A 15724-nucleotide genomic window follows, 5' to 3' on the forward strand; every position below is an offset into this window, starting at 1 on the left:
GAGGCCAGGGAAGAGGCTTCAGGAATACCCGAAGCCCCCACCAGGCCTGCAGGGGTATTATTGGTCTGGGAGTCCAGAAAGTCAAGATAAAATAAATGGGAGGCTGGCCCTTTAAATCGGCGGTTCCTGCGGAAACCCACCGCAGCTGGCATTGTTTGAAAGAGCTCCTTCAGAAAATGCAAAATTCGCAAAAAATAACAGTTTTGCCAGAAAAATGCCTTTGGCATTAGTAAAAATCCCCCACAGTTTCATAAACTGTCACAGAATGCTCTGAGGTAAAATGGAAGGAAAGAGAAGAAGTGACCTCATGCCCTTAGAGGCCTAGCCCAGGAGACACAATAAAATGGTGCCTAATGAAACTCTATGTAAAAAGGCACCAGCAAGATGGCCTCCTTACTAGGCATGTGCCCTTACCTAAGATGGTGCCCAATCGGCAGCAAGGCAGTATACATGACATGTCTGCTGCCCACACACAGAGCCCAGTGACCTGCCCTCACCTAAAATGGCAGCCGTGCTAAAACAGTGCCAAACTAAGCGTACACACTAGGAGACCCCACACCGCTATGGAGCCCCTCCCAAAACCCGCCAGGTACCACAAGTACCTCACACAGCGCCCTCAGCAGGGCCAGGGAGGGAGGGAAATAACACCAAGCCAGCCAGACAGGGGATTCCACAGAGACCACCAGCCCTGCCATCCCCTAAGAGTGGGCCCACAAACCCCCCAAAAGTCCCCAGGGACAGGGGGTATCAGTACTCACCAGTCCAGGGAAGTGGGCACCGCTCTGATACAGGAGACCTCCCACCCTAAGTGGGGGTGCCGTTAGCCAAGGAGGGATGCTGGCAACACGCGGGCCTTCTGGGTTGAGACGCCCTCAGCGAAGACGCAGCTCCGCAGGCTCGTCCCCATTCCGAGGGGCACTGTCGTTGCGAGGTCTGGGTGCACCAGTTACCTGCGACACTCGTTGGCTGGCTGGGACTCCATAAGGATCTATATTACCCAGTGCGAGGCCCAGCTCTGCCGTCACTTGTAGTCCTCCAGGAAAAAGTCCCTGACTAACTAGTGATAGTGAGAGAAATAAAAACCTATTTTCAGAAGAAAAATACATATTGTCAGAAAAAAACAGAAAGAAAAACCGAGACACTAGGTCCCGGCCTAGAAAAGCTAGCCTACTCCTACGCTAGGCAGCATAAAACGGAGGACCAGTTGTGACTGGATCAGGGATAATGGCTGGGGAAGGCCCCCTAGTGGTGTGTCTAAGTATAGAAAAGTTTCGTATTAACATTTCTATCTGCCTAGCTTACTCCTGCAGAGGGCGCCATTACCCAATAGTGAAGGCTTATATGGATCGGCAGTGACTGTCAGAGGACGTAAGAGAAAACATAATTTTGAAAATATTTTTTACTTTCTGCTGCAAAACATTCACAATAAAAAAAACGTAACAAATCTAATTTTTTCTTCAATTTAGGCCAAAATGTATTCTGCTACATATTTTTGGTAAAATAAAATCCTAAAAAGTATATTTTGATTGGTTTGCGCAAAAGTTGTAGCATCTACAAATTTTGGGATAGATTGATGGCATTTTTTTTTAACTAGTAATAGTGGGACTGCGACATTGCGGCGGACAAATCCGATACTAAGTGGCACTTTTTGGGGACCAGTGACACCAATACAGTGATCAGTGCTATAAAAAATGCACTGTTACTGTATAAATGTCACTGGCAGGGAAGGGGTTAACACTAGGGGTGTTTAAGGGGTTAGGTTGCTCCTAGGGAATGCTTCCGAATTGTGTGGGGGAAGGCTGTTCTAGAGAAAAAAAAAAGATCTGTGTTTCAGCTTAGCTGAAACACAAGATTTCACTTTTCCTTGTTTACATAGGCAAGCAGCCATTCTGTCATTCTCCTGCAAGACCGCGGGTGGTCAGCGGCAAATCGAGGCTGCCGGACACACTGATTGGCTCTTGCTGTGTCTAATCATGGCGGAAGTGGCGCTCTAGCAGCACGTGCGAGAACCCCTGCACGAAATCACGTACCTATACATGATTTTGCGCAGCCGGGCCGCCCTGCCACTGTATATATGTGGTGGGAGGTCCGGAAGTGGTTATTAATATAACTCAGAATACAAAATCTTCAGTTTTACTCAGATTAGTTGATGCAAAAATGAATACACCCAGAACAAAAACTACTACATCTAGTATTTCGTATGACTTCCATGATTTGTAAGAACAGCACCAAGTCTTCTAGGCATGGAATGAACAAGTTGGCGAAATATAGCAACATCTATTCTTTTGATGACCTTTTGGAGCCTGGATGGAGAGTGATGCTCAACTTGTCTCTTCAAACTTCCCCATAGGTGTTTGATTGGGTTCAGATCAGGAGACATACTTGGCCACTTAAACACTTTCACCTTGTTCTTCAGAAATGCAACAATAGCCTCAGATATGTGTTTTGGATCATTGTAATTTTGGAAAAGTGCATGACGACCAAGGGCATGGAGTGATGGTAGCATCTTCTCTTTCAATATAGAGCAGTACATCTGTGAATTCATGATACCATCAATGAAATGCAGCTCCTCGACACCAGTAGCACTCATGCAGCCACATGGAAGGACACTGCCACCACCTTGTTTCACTGTAGGCACCATGCATTTTTCTTTGTACTCCTCACTATTGCGATGTTATACAGTTTTGAAACATCAGTTCCAAAAACATTTATCTTGGTCTCATCACTCTAGAGTACCCAGTAGTATTCTTCTTTTTCAGCATGGGACCTGGCAAATTCTAGGTGGGCTATTTTGTGCATGAGCTTTAAGAGAGGCTTCCTTCGTAGACAACACCTATTCATGCCATTCCTCTGCAGTGTACGCCGTATTGTGTCACGGGAAACAATCACCCCAGTTTGGCTTTCTAAATCTTTAGGTAACTGCAGTGAACTTACATGACAATTTTCTTCAACCCTTCTCCTCAGAAGATGCTCCGTTTGAAGTGTTAACCTCTGTGGACGGCCTGGACATCCCTGTGAAATGGTTGCAGTTAAATTTTTGTATCACTTTTGCTACAGTATTCTGACTGATAAGTAAAGCTTTTCTGATCTTCTTGTAGCCTTCACCTTTCTTGTGTAAATAAGTTATTTTCTTTCCCAGGCCTTGTGACATTTGTATTCCAGGTGGTGCCATTGCTGACAGCATGAAATGGGAAGGGTTTTTCTTTGTTAAGTAATCCCTTTTATAATCAACTGTCTGCTGGGCACCTATTTAAAGAATAATTAGACTCACCTGTAATCGAATCCTGATAATTAGGATTTTGTCATCTAAAATTTAGCTTTTCTCCTAAGACTTTCATAGGGGTGTATTCATTTTTGCAACATGGTCTTGAATGAATTTGTTAGCAAGAAATGCTTTTTTGTGTGTGCAAATTACCAAACAGTGCCCCAAAGAAAATGTTGATTCTGAAAGGATGAAAGGAAAGTGAAGATTTTCTGACAAATCTGTTGAGGTGTACTCATTTATGCTCATTTTATATATATATATATATATATATATATATATATATATATATATATATATATATATATATATATGCAAATTTAGAGAATATAATAAACACTACTATATGATATGTGCAAAAATGCTGCAAGCACTAGCAGCATTTTTGCAAAAAGTGTAAATCATATAGCAGTGTTTATTATGTTTTTCTCTTTATATTAATCTTTGCAATCACTTTAATGTGTAAGATCTTGTGGACACTTATATGAGCAAGCGGCAGCAAGCATGAAAGTGAAAACTTGTTTGCCAGAAAAAACACCTAAAACGATGGAAGTGAAAAAAATGCTGCGCTAAAGAAAAAAAAATATATAAAAGAAAAAATAAATGACACACACACATATATCCTTATCTATATATATATATATATATATATATATATATATATATATATATATATATATATATATATATATATATATATATATATATATATATATATATATATATATATTCTATTTACATTTGCATATATATATATATATATATATATATTCTATTTACATTTGCATATATATATATATATATATATATATATATATTCTATTTACATTTGCATATATATATATATATATATATATATATATATATATATATATATATATATATATGCAAATATAAATAGAATAGACACTACTTAATGACTTTATTATGTGCAAAAATGCTACAAGCAGTTGCAGCATTTTTGCAAAAATCGTATCTATAAATATATATAGCAGTGTTTATTAGATTTTTGTTTAGATTTTTTACATATATAGCTATATTTAGTACAGCACTTTTTCACATTCAATACTCATAAAACTCAATTACTGCACAAAACTCTACAGTGATTTTGTAAAAAATGTTTTATCACCTTCACTTTATTATGTGGACGTTTTTCAAAATTTCAGGGTGACATCTCATTAATTAGGATAGAAGAATGTCGATGACATTGCAAAACCATCTTGTTCTATATTGTTTCAAATTCATTATCGGACAGGTTAAGTTGAACTCTGTGGCTCCATTATCCCAATGCAATTGCCAATTAGTTACAAATTGTGAATATTTATGAAGCATCCTATGCATAACATAAAACCCTCTCCACAGATTCTTCAGTAATGACTAATAATGAAATACAGAATTAAAATTACAAGGGATGCTCATATTTTTCATATATAAGTGCAATTTAATTACTAGAGAATATATTTCCCAAATAAATATATGATACAGACGTGTGTTTCATTTAATCTTATTGCTGTTTTCTAACATATCTGCATGTGCCTGGAAAATCCTTCCTTCCCAATCTTCCATGTTCTCGATTTAGTAAATTCTAGGATTGGCACGACCACTAACTTTTTCATATGCTCAGACTGCTGCTGTCTGAAGGCATATCTCATTTATCATATCTGCATGTAAATGTAATAATTTATGCTTACAAAAAAATGAATAATAAACATTCTCCAAGTATAACAAACAATACTTTTATAGTGTGTATACCAGTGTGTATAAAAGTCAGAGATTCAATGTTTTAAACTGAACTGCATACTATGCATTTGTTACTTGTTTAGTAATTCCATGCAATAAAATCTTAGAATGTTTAGATCACTGTAGGGTACATTTTCTTGCTGTTGCTATTTTTTCTTTTAAACAGGACTTGTCACACAGCTAAATTTCCTTTGTCACAAAACAATAGTCGCTTTTGTGACAAATATCTGTTAAAGTAAATGTAGAAAAATATAAAAAAAGATAATCAGCTAGCAGTATAATGAACTTACCTTGCCTGGCTCCCTAATCATTAGCATGGGGTTGCTACCCACTTTATGTAGGGTAAAGAGAAGACCATTGTAAAGCAGCATGACCATGTTTGCTGCAAGCACAGAACTTCCCAAAAAATAATATAATTTTAAAAGACAATGGCAAAAGAGATTTAAACTACTGCCAGATCTATGAACTGAAATCAGTCAAATCCCAGTTTACGCTGTCCACTGAAATCAGTTTAACAATTGTACTGTATATCCATATGCAATCTTCATTTGCACCTATATTGCAGATGCTTCTAACAGTAAAGCAGGTCGCACCTTCTTAATATTAAAAATAATAATATTATAAATTATTATAATACCATGTGGACATTTGCCAATTTCAAGCCTTACAATTAACCCGTGAGGACCAAAAAGTGATACTCTTGCTAAATAGTTTTTTAATACGAACGTAATGCAGGCCATAGACAAAACAAGAAAACAATGCAATGTAATTTATTCAGGAGAAATAAAAGCAAGCACAGATGATGTACAGGCATAAAGCAGGAGAGCAAAGGTGACGCGTTTCACACGACTAGCATGCTTCGTCAAAACCAAACAGATACAACCACTGACACAAATATATATTGCATATCACATGATCACTTGAATGCCGTTAACTCAACATAGGAGTGTTGTTTAGGTGATTGGATCGACACATTCCATTGTTTGTTATCATTAGAGAACACACTCATCTTAAGGCATCTTGCACACTGCAGCTTGAAAAAGCTCAGTACAGCTTTTTTTTTTTTTACTGAGCTAAAATACAGCCCATTAATTGTAATGTGCCTATGCACACAGGCGCGTAAACAAGCGCCATGCATTCTTCAGTAAAAACAAAAAAGAAAAATCTGCATTTTTGGTCAATAATTTACACCTCATGCACGCAAATAAGCACAAATACGCGCAATTGCGCACAAATGGCCATTTACATAATGTGCAGAACAAGAAAGTGAGAATATGTTTCTGCGCATGTGCCCACACATATGCGCAAAAATACATACAAAAAAAAAAAACAGATGAAAAAATAGATGATCAAACAGGAGTATTGTGTGCAAGAGGCCTTACCAATATTTACCAATTAACAGCAAGTGTGTTTCTCAAATATAAAAAAAAATGTATCTGTGAAAACAAGAAAATAGAAAACAGATACAATACACCTGTGTTAAGTTATCGGCATTCAAGTGATCAGCAATATATATTTGTGTCAGTGGTTGTATCTGTATGGTTTTGACGAAGCATGTTAGTCGTGTGAAACTTTATGCCTGTACATCATCTGTGCTTCCTTTTAGGTCTCCTGAATAAATGACATTGCATCATATGGGAAGTGCGGCCATCATTTTTCTCGTTTTGTCTACGTTTTCCTGCAGCAGTGACAGTGCGTGCACCCCATTCTAGGAGCTTTTTAATTAAATTCCAGCCCAGTCGACTCACCTGGAGCAGCAGAATTTGTCTCTTGTCTAATGCAGTCCATACATGGGTCGAATTGCAAAATAATTCTATTTCGAAAATTAGAAAATTTGTGCATTTTGAGATCAGATGGTGCCACAATTGATTTCAAAATCCGACCAACTTGAATTTCACCTCATGCTGCTACAGAAAATAATTTTCATGGCTGGGAATCTTTTTTTTCTTTCCAAGATCACATCTCATGCGCATTTCTTTCAATTGTATTTCTCACACGATTCTCCCATCATTAATTAGAAATTCAATCGTTTTTCAAAAAACTTCCAACATGCCTGAATACTCAAATTCAATGGTGACACAAAAACCGGTCATTGCTTAGTTACCAAGACTTAATTACGAAGGTACTAATTCTTAGTTATGATTTTCAAAAGAAAATTCTTTCAGAATTCGACTCATGTATGGCCAGCTTTAGTCTGTAATCATGAACCAGATCCCATTATTTAGTGACATTAAACATGAAAGTTCAATTCAAATTTCAAGTCTGGTCCTGCATACCTTTCCTAGGCCAGAGAATCCTTAGGTATCTGGTGCACAAACTACATCCCAGAGTCTGCATAATTAGTTCACCAAGAAGTGAGAGTGGGATAGATCAGAAAATGTGCTGTAAGGACAGTTATCACATAACGAGTCCCCAGTCGCTGTCTCCAGAAGTATGTCTCCAAACTCTATCTCCTGTAGTATAATATGCCTACAGTCTCTGAGTGTTCTGTAACATTACATATACAGAATCTCATTTGCCAGCCTTTGGTGATGTCAGGGACCCCAGCTGAACTTGCATCTTTACAGGTCAGCAATGGTAGTTCCCACATTTCAAATTGTGTTCTCTTTAACCACTTGCCTACTGGGCACTTATACCCCCTTCCTGCCCAGGCCAATTTTCAGCTTTCAGCGCTGTCACGCTTTGAATGACAATTGCGCGGTCATGCTACACTGTACCCATATGAAATTTTTATCATTTTTTTCACACAAATAGAGCTTTCTTTTGGTGGTATTTAATCACCTCTGGCTTTTTTATTTCTTACAAAAAAAAAGAAAAAAGACAGAAAATTTTGAAAAAAAAAAAAGTTTTTCTTATTTTCTGCGAGTAAATTTTGAAAATAAATACATTTTTCTCCTTCACTGATGTGCGCTGATGAGGCGGCACTGATAGGCTGCACTGATGGGCACTGATGAGGTGGCACTTATGGGCACTGATGAGGTGGCACTTATGGGCACTGATGAGGTGGCACTGATGAGGAGGTACTAATATGCCGCACTGATGAGCACTGATAGGCGGCACTGATGAGCACTGATAGGCGGCACTGATGAGCACTGATAGGTGGCACTGCTGGGCACTGAGAGGTGGCACTGCTGGGCATGAGAGGTGGCACTGCGGGGAACTGAGAGGTGGCACTGATGGGTGGCACTGATGGGCACTGAGAGGCGGCACTGATGGGCACTGAGAGGCGGCACTGATGGGTGGCACTGATGGATACCGACGGGTGGCACTGATGAGCACTGATGGGCAGCACCATCAGTGCCCACACTCAGTGCCCATAGTGCTGCTAGTCAGTGCCCATCAGTGCCTAGATGAGCAGGCACTGATGGGCACTGACTGGCAGCACTATGGGCACTGACTGTGGGCACTGATGGGGGGCACTGATGGCGGCACTGTGGGCAATTGTGGCATTTTTTCCCCCTCTTCTGTAATCAGGGCACTGGTGATCAGTGCCCTGATTACATTCCTTTGTGTCTCCTTACCGGTGATCGGGCTCTCCTCTTCCTCACACTGCAGTCTCCGTGTGAAGAAGAGAGCTGGCGATGAGAGATGATCTCATATGTTTACATATGAGATCATTTCTCATTGCATGGTCCGATCACGTGGTAAATGGCCGCTGTGATTGGCCATTCACCACAATCTGTGATTGGCTGTGTCCAAGGGACACGGCCGACACAGATTTTCCCTGATGCGCGCTCACGGGAGCGCGCGGGGAGCCTGTTTCTGGGAGGCCGTATAAAGACGGCCTCCCGGAAATTAGAGCCCGCGCTGTAGCCGTACTTCGGCTATAGCGCGGGCCGGAAGAAGTTAAAGCTTGCATTTGTTTATTTATTGGAATCCCTATCTTCACTCTGATGACCCAGACCAGGGGTCAGCACTGCAGACAAGTACAGTCTGGTCACTAATTTGAAAAGATTCTACTGCATTCTTTGTAACGATAAAATGGAATATTACATTTTTCAGCTGATACTTATGCTCAAGAACAAAATAAGAATAATAGTGTTGCCACATCTTCTATCACATTATAAAACATGCTTCTTACCTCAATCCAAAAATGTGGGACTGCTCGTAGTTAAATAAGGAGTTAATTTTGGCAACTGAGTCCACAATAACAAGCCGATCAAATATATCCTAAAACAAATGAAAATAAAAGCAACGTTTTAGAAATGTATTTTAATCATGGCATCATAATGGGCAAATGTACACTGCTCAAAAAAATAAAGGAACACTTTTTAATCAGAGTATATCATCAAGTCAATTAAACTGGGATATCAATCTACTCAGTTAAAGTGTTACTAAACCCAGATCCTGCATTCATTATATCTGGTCTCCTACAGTACACAGAACATGGAAATGCAATTATTTTAGTAAATATAAACTGATAAATACCTTTTCTCATCAGCTCCAGAGATGTATAGTAACGAAGTAGAACTACTTAAGTACTGTACTTAAGTACCGAAATGCGGTATCTGTACTTTCCTAGAGTAGAATTTTTTTCTCCTACTTCTACTTTTACTTCACTACATTTTTTCGATGATTTCGATACTTCTACTCAAGTATTTTTTTTTTGTGCTGCATAGTTACTCGTTACTTTTAAAAAAATTACCACTGCCAGAACAGTAGATGGCAGGTTGCATAAAGCTCAAAAAAATGTGTATAATGTCATTTGTAAATCAGCGCATACGAAAATAAAGGCTGTGTATAATAAAAGCTGCTATACCAAATCTTTCCAATAAAAAGAAAATATGAAACAAACAAATAAATGGTGCTACAGCGCTTAAAGTGCATCAAGAAACTACTAACAAACACAGGTTAAACATTTGAATAAATCATTTGAAATAATAAAAACAATATGATGTTCAAACTTTTGACTCATTTCTTTAATAACTACATAACACAGTACTTGTACTTCTACTTTCAGTACTTGAGTAGAAATTTTTTTTCAAAACTACTGGTACTTTTTACTTTTAGTACTTAAGTAGCAAATTTTTTGAAAAAACTACTTGCAATACTTAAGTAAAAAAAATGTTGAATACTTTAGTACTTCTACTTAAGTAACTTTTTCTGCGAGCACTTCCACTTCTACTCAAGTAATTTTTTGATCGAGCACTTGTACTTTTACTCAAGTAGAAATTTCGAGTACTTTATACAAGTCTGATCAGCTCTATATAGTAATCAGAGCAAGCTTGTGACTTGCATCAGTGAATGCTGATAGTTTGTAGGAGGAGTTTTAATTTCTCCCACGATTGTCCTATCAGGCTTCAAAACCCTTAATTCTCTGTCTGAACATGTCTGGACAGTGCTGATTGGCCCTGTGCTGATCACATGTACCCTCCCAAGAAAAAAAAAATCATCCATCAATCAAGATGTTACATCCCACCCACTGTGTTCTTTTTTAGTTACTGGGCATGGAAGAGAAGGGAGGGACTGGGGTGTCATTTAGGATCTGCATACATGCCCAAATGTGTGATATTTACGCCATGTGACCTGAATAGCTCAGCTAAAACCAGGAAGTGTTCTCTGAGCAATAGAGACCAAACTGAGCATGTGCAGCTAAACTAAACTTACTGTGCTTATCTGACTGAACTTGTCCAGAGTGAACGTGCAGGAGGGATCACACAGCCTTTTTACACAATGCAGAGGATTATTCACTTAAGTTACACAGTGAGTATAACAAGCATGCTATTCTGCATCTATAGACAGATTTTACTGTTGTGGGTTTAGTAACACTTTAAGCAGCACAGGGGTTATTATTCAGTTTCAGCTGCTTTGGTGTTATCAAAATTAACAACAGGTGCACTAGATGGGCAACAATGAGACAACCTCCAAAAGAGGAATGGTTTTACAGGTGGAGGCCACTGACATTTTTTCCCCTACTCATCTTTTCTGGCAGTTTTTTTTACTAGTTTTGCATTTGGCTAGGATCAGTGTCACTACTGGTAGCATGCGGCAAAACCTGGACCCTATAGAGGTTACACAGGCAGTTCAACTCCTCCAGTATGGCACATTAATAAGTCTCATTGCCAGAAGGTTTGTCAGTCTCAAGAGCATGGAGGAGATTCCAGGGGACAGGTAGTTACTCTTGGAGAGCTGGACAGAGCCATAGAAGGTCATTAACCCATTAGCAAGACCGGCATCTGCCTCTATGTGCAAGAAGAAACAGGATGAGCACTGCCAGAGCCCTACAAAATGACCTCCAGCAGGCCACTGGTGTAAATGTCTCTGACCAAACAATCAGAAATAGATTTCATGAGGGTGGCCTGAGTCCCCAATGTCCTCTAGTGGGCCCTGTACTGGACCCGGAACTGTGGAGCTCGATTGCCATTTGCCATTGAACACCAGAGTTGGCAAGTCCACCCCTGGCGCCCTGTGTTTTTCACAGATGAGAGCAGGCTCATCCTGAGCACATGCAACAGCTGTGAAAAGGTCTGGAGAAGCCGTGGAGAACGTTATGCTGCCTCTAACATCGTTCAGCATGACTGGTTTGGTGGTGGGTCAGCTATGGTATGGGGAGGCATATCCATGGATAGACAATAGCACCCTGATTGCCATTAGGTACCGGGATGAAATCCTTGGACCCATTGTCAGACCTTACGCTGGTGCAGTTGGTCCTGTGTTCCTCCTGGTGCACAACAAAGCCCGGCCTCATGTGGCGAGAGAATTCAGCCCGTTTCTAGAGGATGAAGGAATTGATACCATTGAATGGCCCTCATGCTCACATACACTAAACCCAATAACCCACCTCTGGGACATTATTTTTTGGTCCATCAGATGCTGCCAGGTTGCACTTCAGTCTGTCCAGGAGCTCAGTGATGCCCTGGTCCAGATCTGAGAGTAAATACCCCAGGACACCATCCATCGTCTCATTAGCAACATGCCCCGACATTGTCAGGCATGCATACAAGCAGGTGGGGGCAATACAAACTACTGAGTACCATTTTAAGTTGCTGCAATGAAATTTTAGTAAAATCGACTAGCCTGCTGCACCATTTTCACTTTGATTTTCAGGGTGTCTTTGAATTCAGCCCTCTGTAGGTTGATAATTTTCATTTCCATCAAAGGATGTTTTCAAAGTGTTCCTTGAATTTTTTTGAACAGTGTATTTCAACTATTTTAATGCATTTTTACAGGTTGCAATTAATCATCCTTTTCTGACCATTTATATCTGTTTTGTTTGTAAGTAATGTCACCTGTGTTTGGCAGTGGAGCGTTACAGCACTGAGTAAGTTTTAACTTTGAGAAAGTCGTAACTTACATTTTCAGGAGCTGCAGTACTGGATCAGGCTGGCCGGAGGGGGGAAAGATAGGTATAGATTTACTGAGAGGTCAGCTATCAAAATAAAACAGTTACTTTGCCTAGCCCAGACACAAGTCAACAGGAATAACAATGTGAAACTAGTCTCAGAGATGCACTCAGAAGATAGTTTTCTGGCTAATAAAGTAATAGTATGCACATAGGATTGCCTTTTTAAAGTAAAGTGTATTTCCATTATAGCAGCCAAAATAGGATGACACCTGCTTTATGTTTGTTTTATGCTTCCATTATTATAGCATAACCAGCAATTTTTAAATATTTTTTAAGGCAGTCTGCATTTAGGGGCAATCACTCGCATGTGATCACTGCATGAGAGATTAAATGTGAGTGGCCATGATTAGTTGCGAAAGCTGGCAGCCTCTCATTGCTTTTAACTGGGCTGCCTTTCACAGCTAATCGCACAAACTTCCGCTGGGGTTCTTGCATCTAATGGGAGGCAGGGTGCATTCGCAGGTGTAAATGCACCCTAAGAGTTTAGAAATTGCTCTCCTGCATTGTGTGTTAATGAGTGTTAGTGTGGGGACAACAATACTGTGATACTGTCCAGAAATTCTTAATCAGCCATGCCACCTTCTCCTTAGAAACATCTAAAAAAGGTAAGAAATGTTGTTTTATTTTATTTTTTAGGTATGATGTATGAATTTGAATGGGAACACAAACATATAGTGGGGTAATCTCAAACTTGACTACAAAAGTAGAAACATGCTTTTTATTGGTTGATAGGTTCCCTTTAAGTTTAGAGATCTCACTACAAAAGTTATTGAGAAATAGAACATTACGTTAGGCAGTTTACCTCTCCAGAATCTACCAAAAACTGGATTTGTTTTGGGTAGACTAACCATTTAATTTATTCACATTAACACATTTGTTATATAATACACAATTCTTTACCTAATACAAAAATAAAAATCATAAAATAATTTTAGAGGCTTAAATTGCACATTTGCTATTGAACATTAAACATATCAAGCTTTGCATTGACAATACTGTATATCACAGCACTAATATTCATATATTCATTTATACAAAATGATACTTCAGAAAGAAATTCTATCTATATAGTACATTTAGATTTAATCCAGAGATGGTCTACCTGGACTAATTTATAGCTTCTCTCTGAAAGTGGTTTCTCCTCCGTAGAAAGAAAGAGAATTCACAATGTTATGATTTTCCTTTCAGATGAAGCCTATAACTCAGTGACGCCAGTCTGCTGTGACTGTGCAGCGAAGTTGTGCTTTGCATCTGAATTTTGTGTCCGCATCGCATAAAGCTAGGAGTACTAAACCGCTAGATAAAAGCTTCATGAATTACAAATGTCATGCCATGCTATATGTAAATAAGCACAAAAAATAATACTAGCAACATTTGAAGGATAAAAAATATGTGTTTTCAGAAGGCATCAGTTGCATCAAAGTATAACTTAAAAAAGGCTTGCACCAATAAACAAATCTAGTATGGACTGTAAAAAATTGTTAAAATACTTTTACATTTAAACAAGCATATATAATTATGTGGCACACAAGTAACATATCAGGAAACATCTAATTAAATGCATTTTTTTTTTTTGTAATTTAATTTTTTTAAGCTTTTGTTCATATGTAGTTTTTTTTTTTTTTTAGGTAGGTCCTTTATTCATTTGTCCTATGTGATACATTTAATATTTAGATTCTCTAGATATAAAGATACATATATCAATCTCCTTTGCCACCCTATTAGATCTACTTAGGTTATTAATAATAATTATTTTTATCTCATCTGGTTGCTGTTGGATGCCGCCCCTGTCTTTGCCTCTTGGGTGATATGCAAGTCTGCATAATTGATTATTTATTGTCGTTGATGATTTCAAATGAATATTTGTTATTAGATGTATATAAAATATGTTTTTTCTGAAGATAGGTCACTCTCTCATGAACATATGAAAAAGGCCCTGAGGAAGCATATGCAAAACGCATCAACTTTTTTCTTGAACTGTTATGTTCTGAAAATATGTATTAATCTATTTACACTATATATTACTACTATGAGAGATGTGACTTCATATTAGAGCTGCACGATTAATTGTAAAAAAAAATCACGATCTTGATTCATTCCCCTCACGATCTTAAAACGGCATTTCCTCGATTCATACAGAGCTGTTCTCTGCTCACTCACAGAAAAAAAAAAAAAGAGCCTATTGCAAATGTTTATTAACATTGTTAAGGCTGCCAGATAACTATAAACACAATGTTCTACAATATATCATTTTGTTCTTTTAGCTCAAAGAAATGAACTTCCGTCTGTAAATGAGGGCAGTTAAACATCTTAAAGACTGGGCCTTTTTCTGACACTTGTTGCTTACAAATTAAAATCAGTATTTTTTTTGCTAGAAAATTACTTAGAACCCCCAAACATTATTTATATTTTTTTAGCAGAGACGCAAAAGAATAAAATTGTGATCATTTCAATCTTTTATGTCACACTGTATTTGCGCAGAAGTCTTTCAAATGCAGTTTTTTTTAGGAAAAATACACTTTAATGAATTTAAAAAAAAACAGTAAAGTTAGCCTGATTTTTTTGTATAATGTAAAAGATGATGTTACGCCCAGAATCATGAAATAATCGTGATCTTTGTTCTAAGCAAAAAAATTGTGATTCCTATTTTATCCAGAATTGTGCAGCCCTGATTTTTACTAGGGACTGTTATCCCATGGTATTTTTAGCTTTGCAATTTTATATTTAATAAAGTTTTTGTGATTTTAAAATGTTGTAGTCTCCCTAGTACCAGCAGTCTGCATTTTTCTTTTCTCTTTTAGTCTGATTTAATTAAAATAAACATGAATACACTTCATGGAAAAGCATAAGTAAGTAAAATTAGCTAATTTATTGTGGGAGATGCATAGCAAAAATGGTACATGGCTAACAAGTGCCTGTTTTCAAATGAATCTGCGACTGCCACCTTGCCAGCTGATATACTATCTGGGAGAAAGGAAAACCTTATCTACTTAGCAAACACAGACTATTGGGCCTTTTTTATGGTTTTAATGGCAGCAACAACCACAGTCATTCTCTACTGTAAGAAGGTGATTGACTCAGGCTAGTCTTAAGAGATAATTATTAAAAGCGTTGTGTCCCAGCATAAACATCTCCCTACTATTTCTCACTCTGTTTTTGTCTCTCACTGGTCATGTCTCTAGTGGTATATCTTGTTTGCCTCATCTATATTCATATTAGCCCTTCTGTGTCTAGTTTTTCTCTACCGCCTGTCTACCACAAATTGGCTTTGTCTTTGAACCTAACATCCCTTCCCATGTATGTCTGTTTCTTTCTCTGCCCTGGTTTGCTCTAAATTTACCCTACATGTGTCTGTCGCCATTTGTCTATGTGGTCCT

At 38.3% G+C, this 15724-nt stretch overlaps 1 protein-coding gene across 2 annotated transcripts in view; it reads right to left on the minus strand.

The window, feature by feature from the left end:
• The window catches only part of TBC1D32 (TBC1 domain family member 32), a 532407-nt gene that overhangs the window by 233458 nt on the left and 283225 nt on the right, over nt 1-15724 (minus strand). For both annotated transcript variants that reach the window (XM_082249090.1, XM_082249089.1), the window contains exon 23: nt 9084-9172. In XM_082249090.1, the coding sequence (XP_082105216.1) occupies nt 9084-9172 (89 nt within the window). The remainder of the gene's footprint in view (nt 1-9083; nt 9173-15724) is intronic.

This window comes from Pelophylax lessonae (genome assembly GCF_965119305.1).
Source record: "Pelophylax lessonae genome assembly, chromosome: 3".
Lineage (NCBI taxonomy): Eukaryota > Metazoa > Chordata > Amphibia > Anura > Ranidae > Pelophylax > Pelophylax lessonae.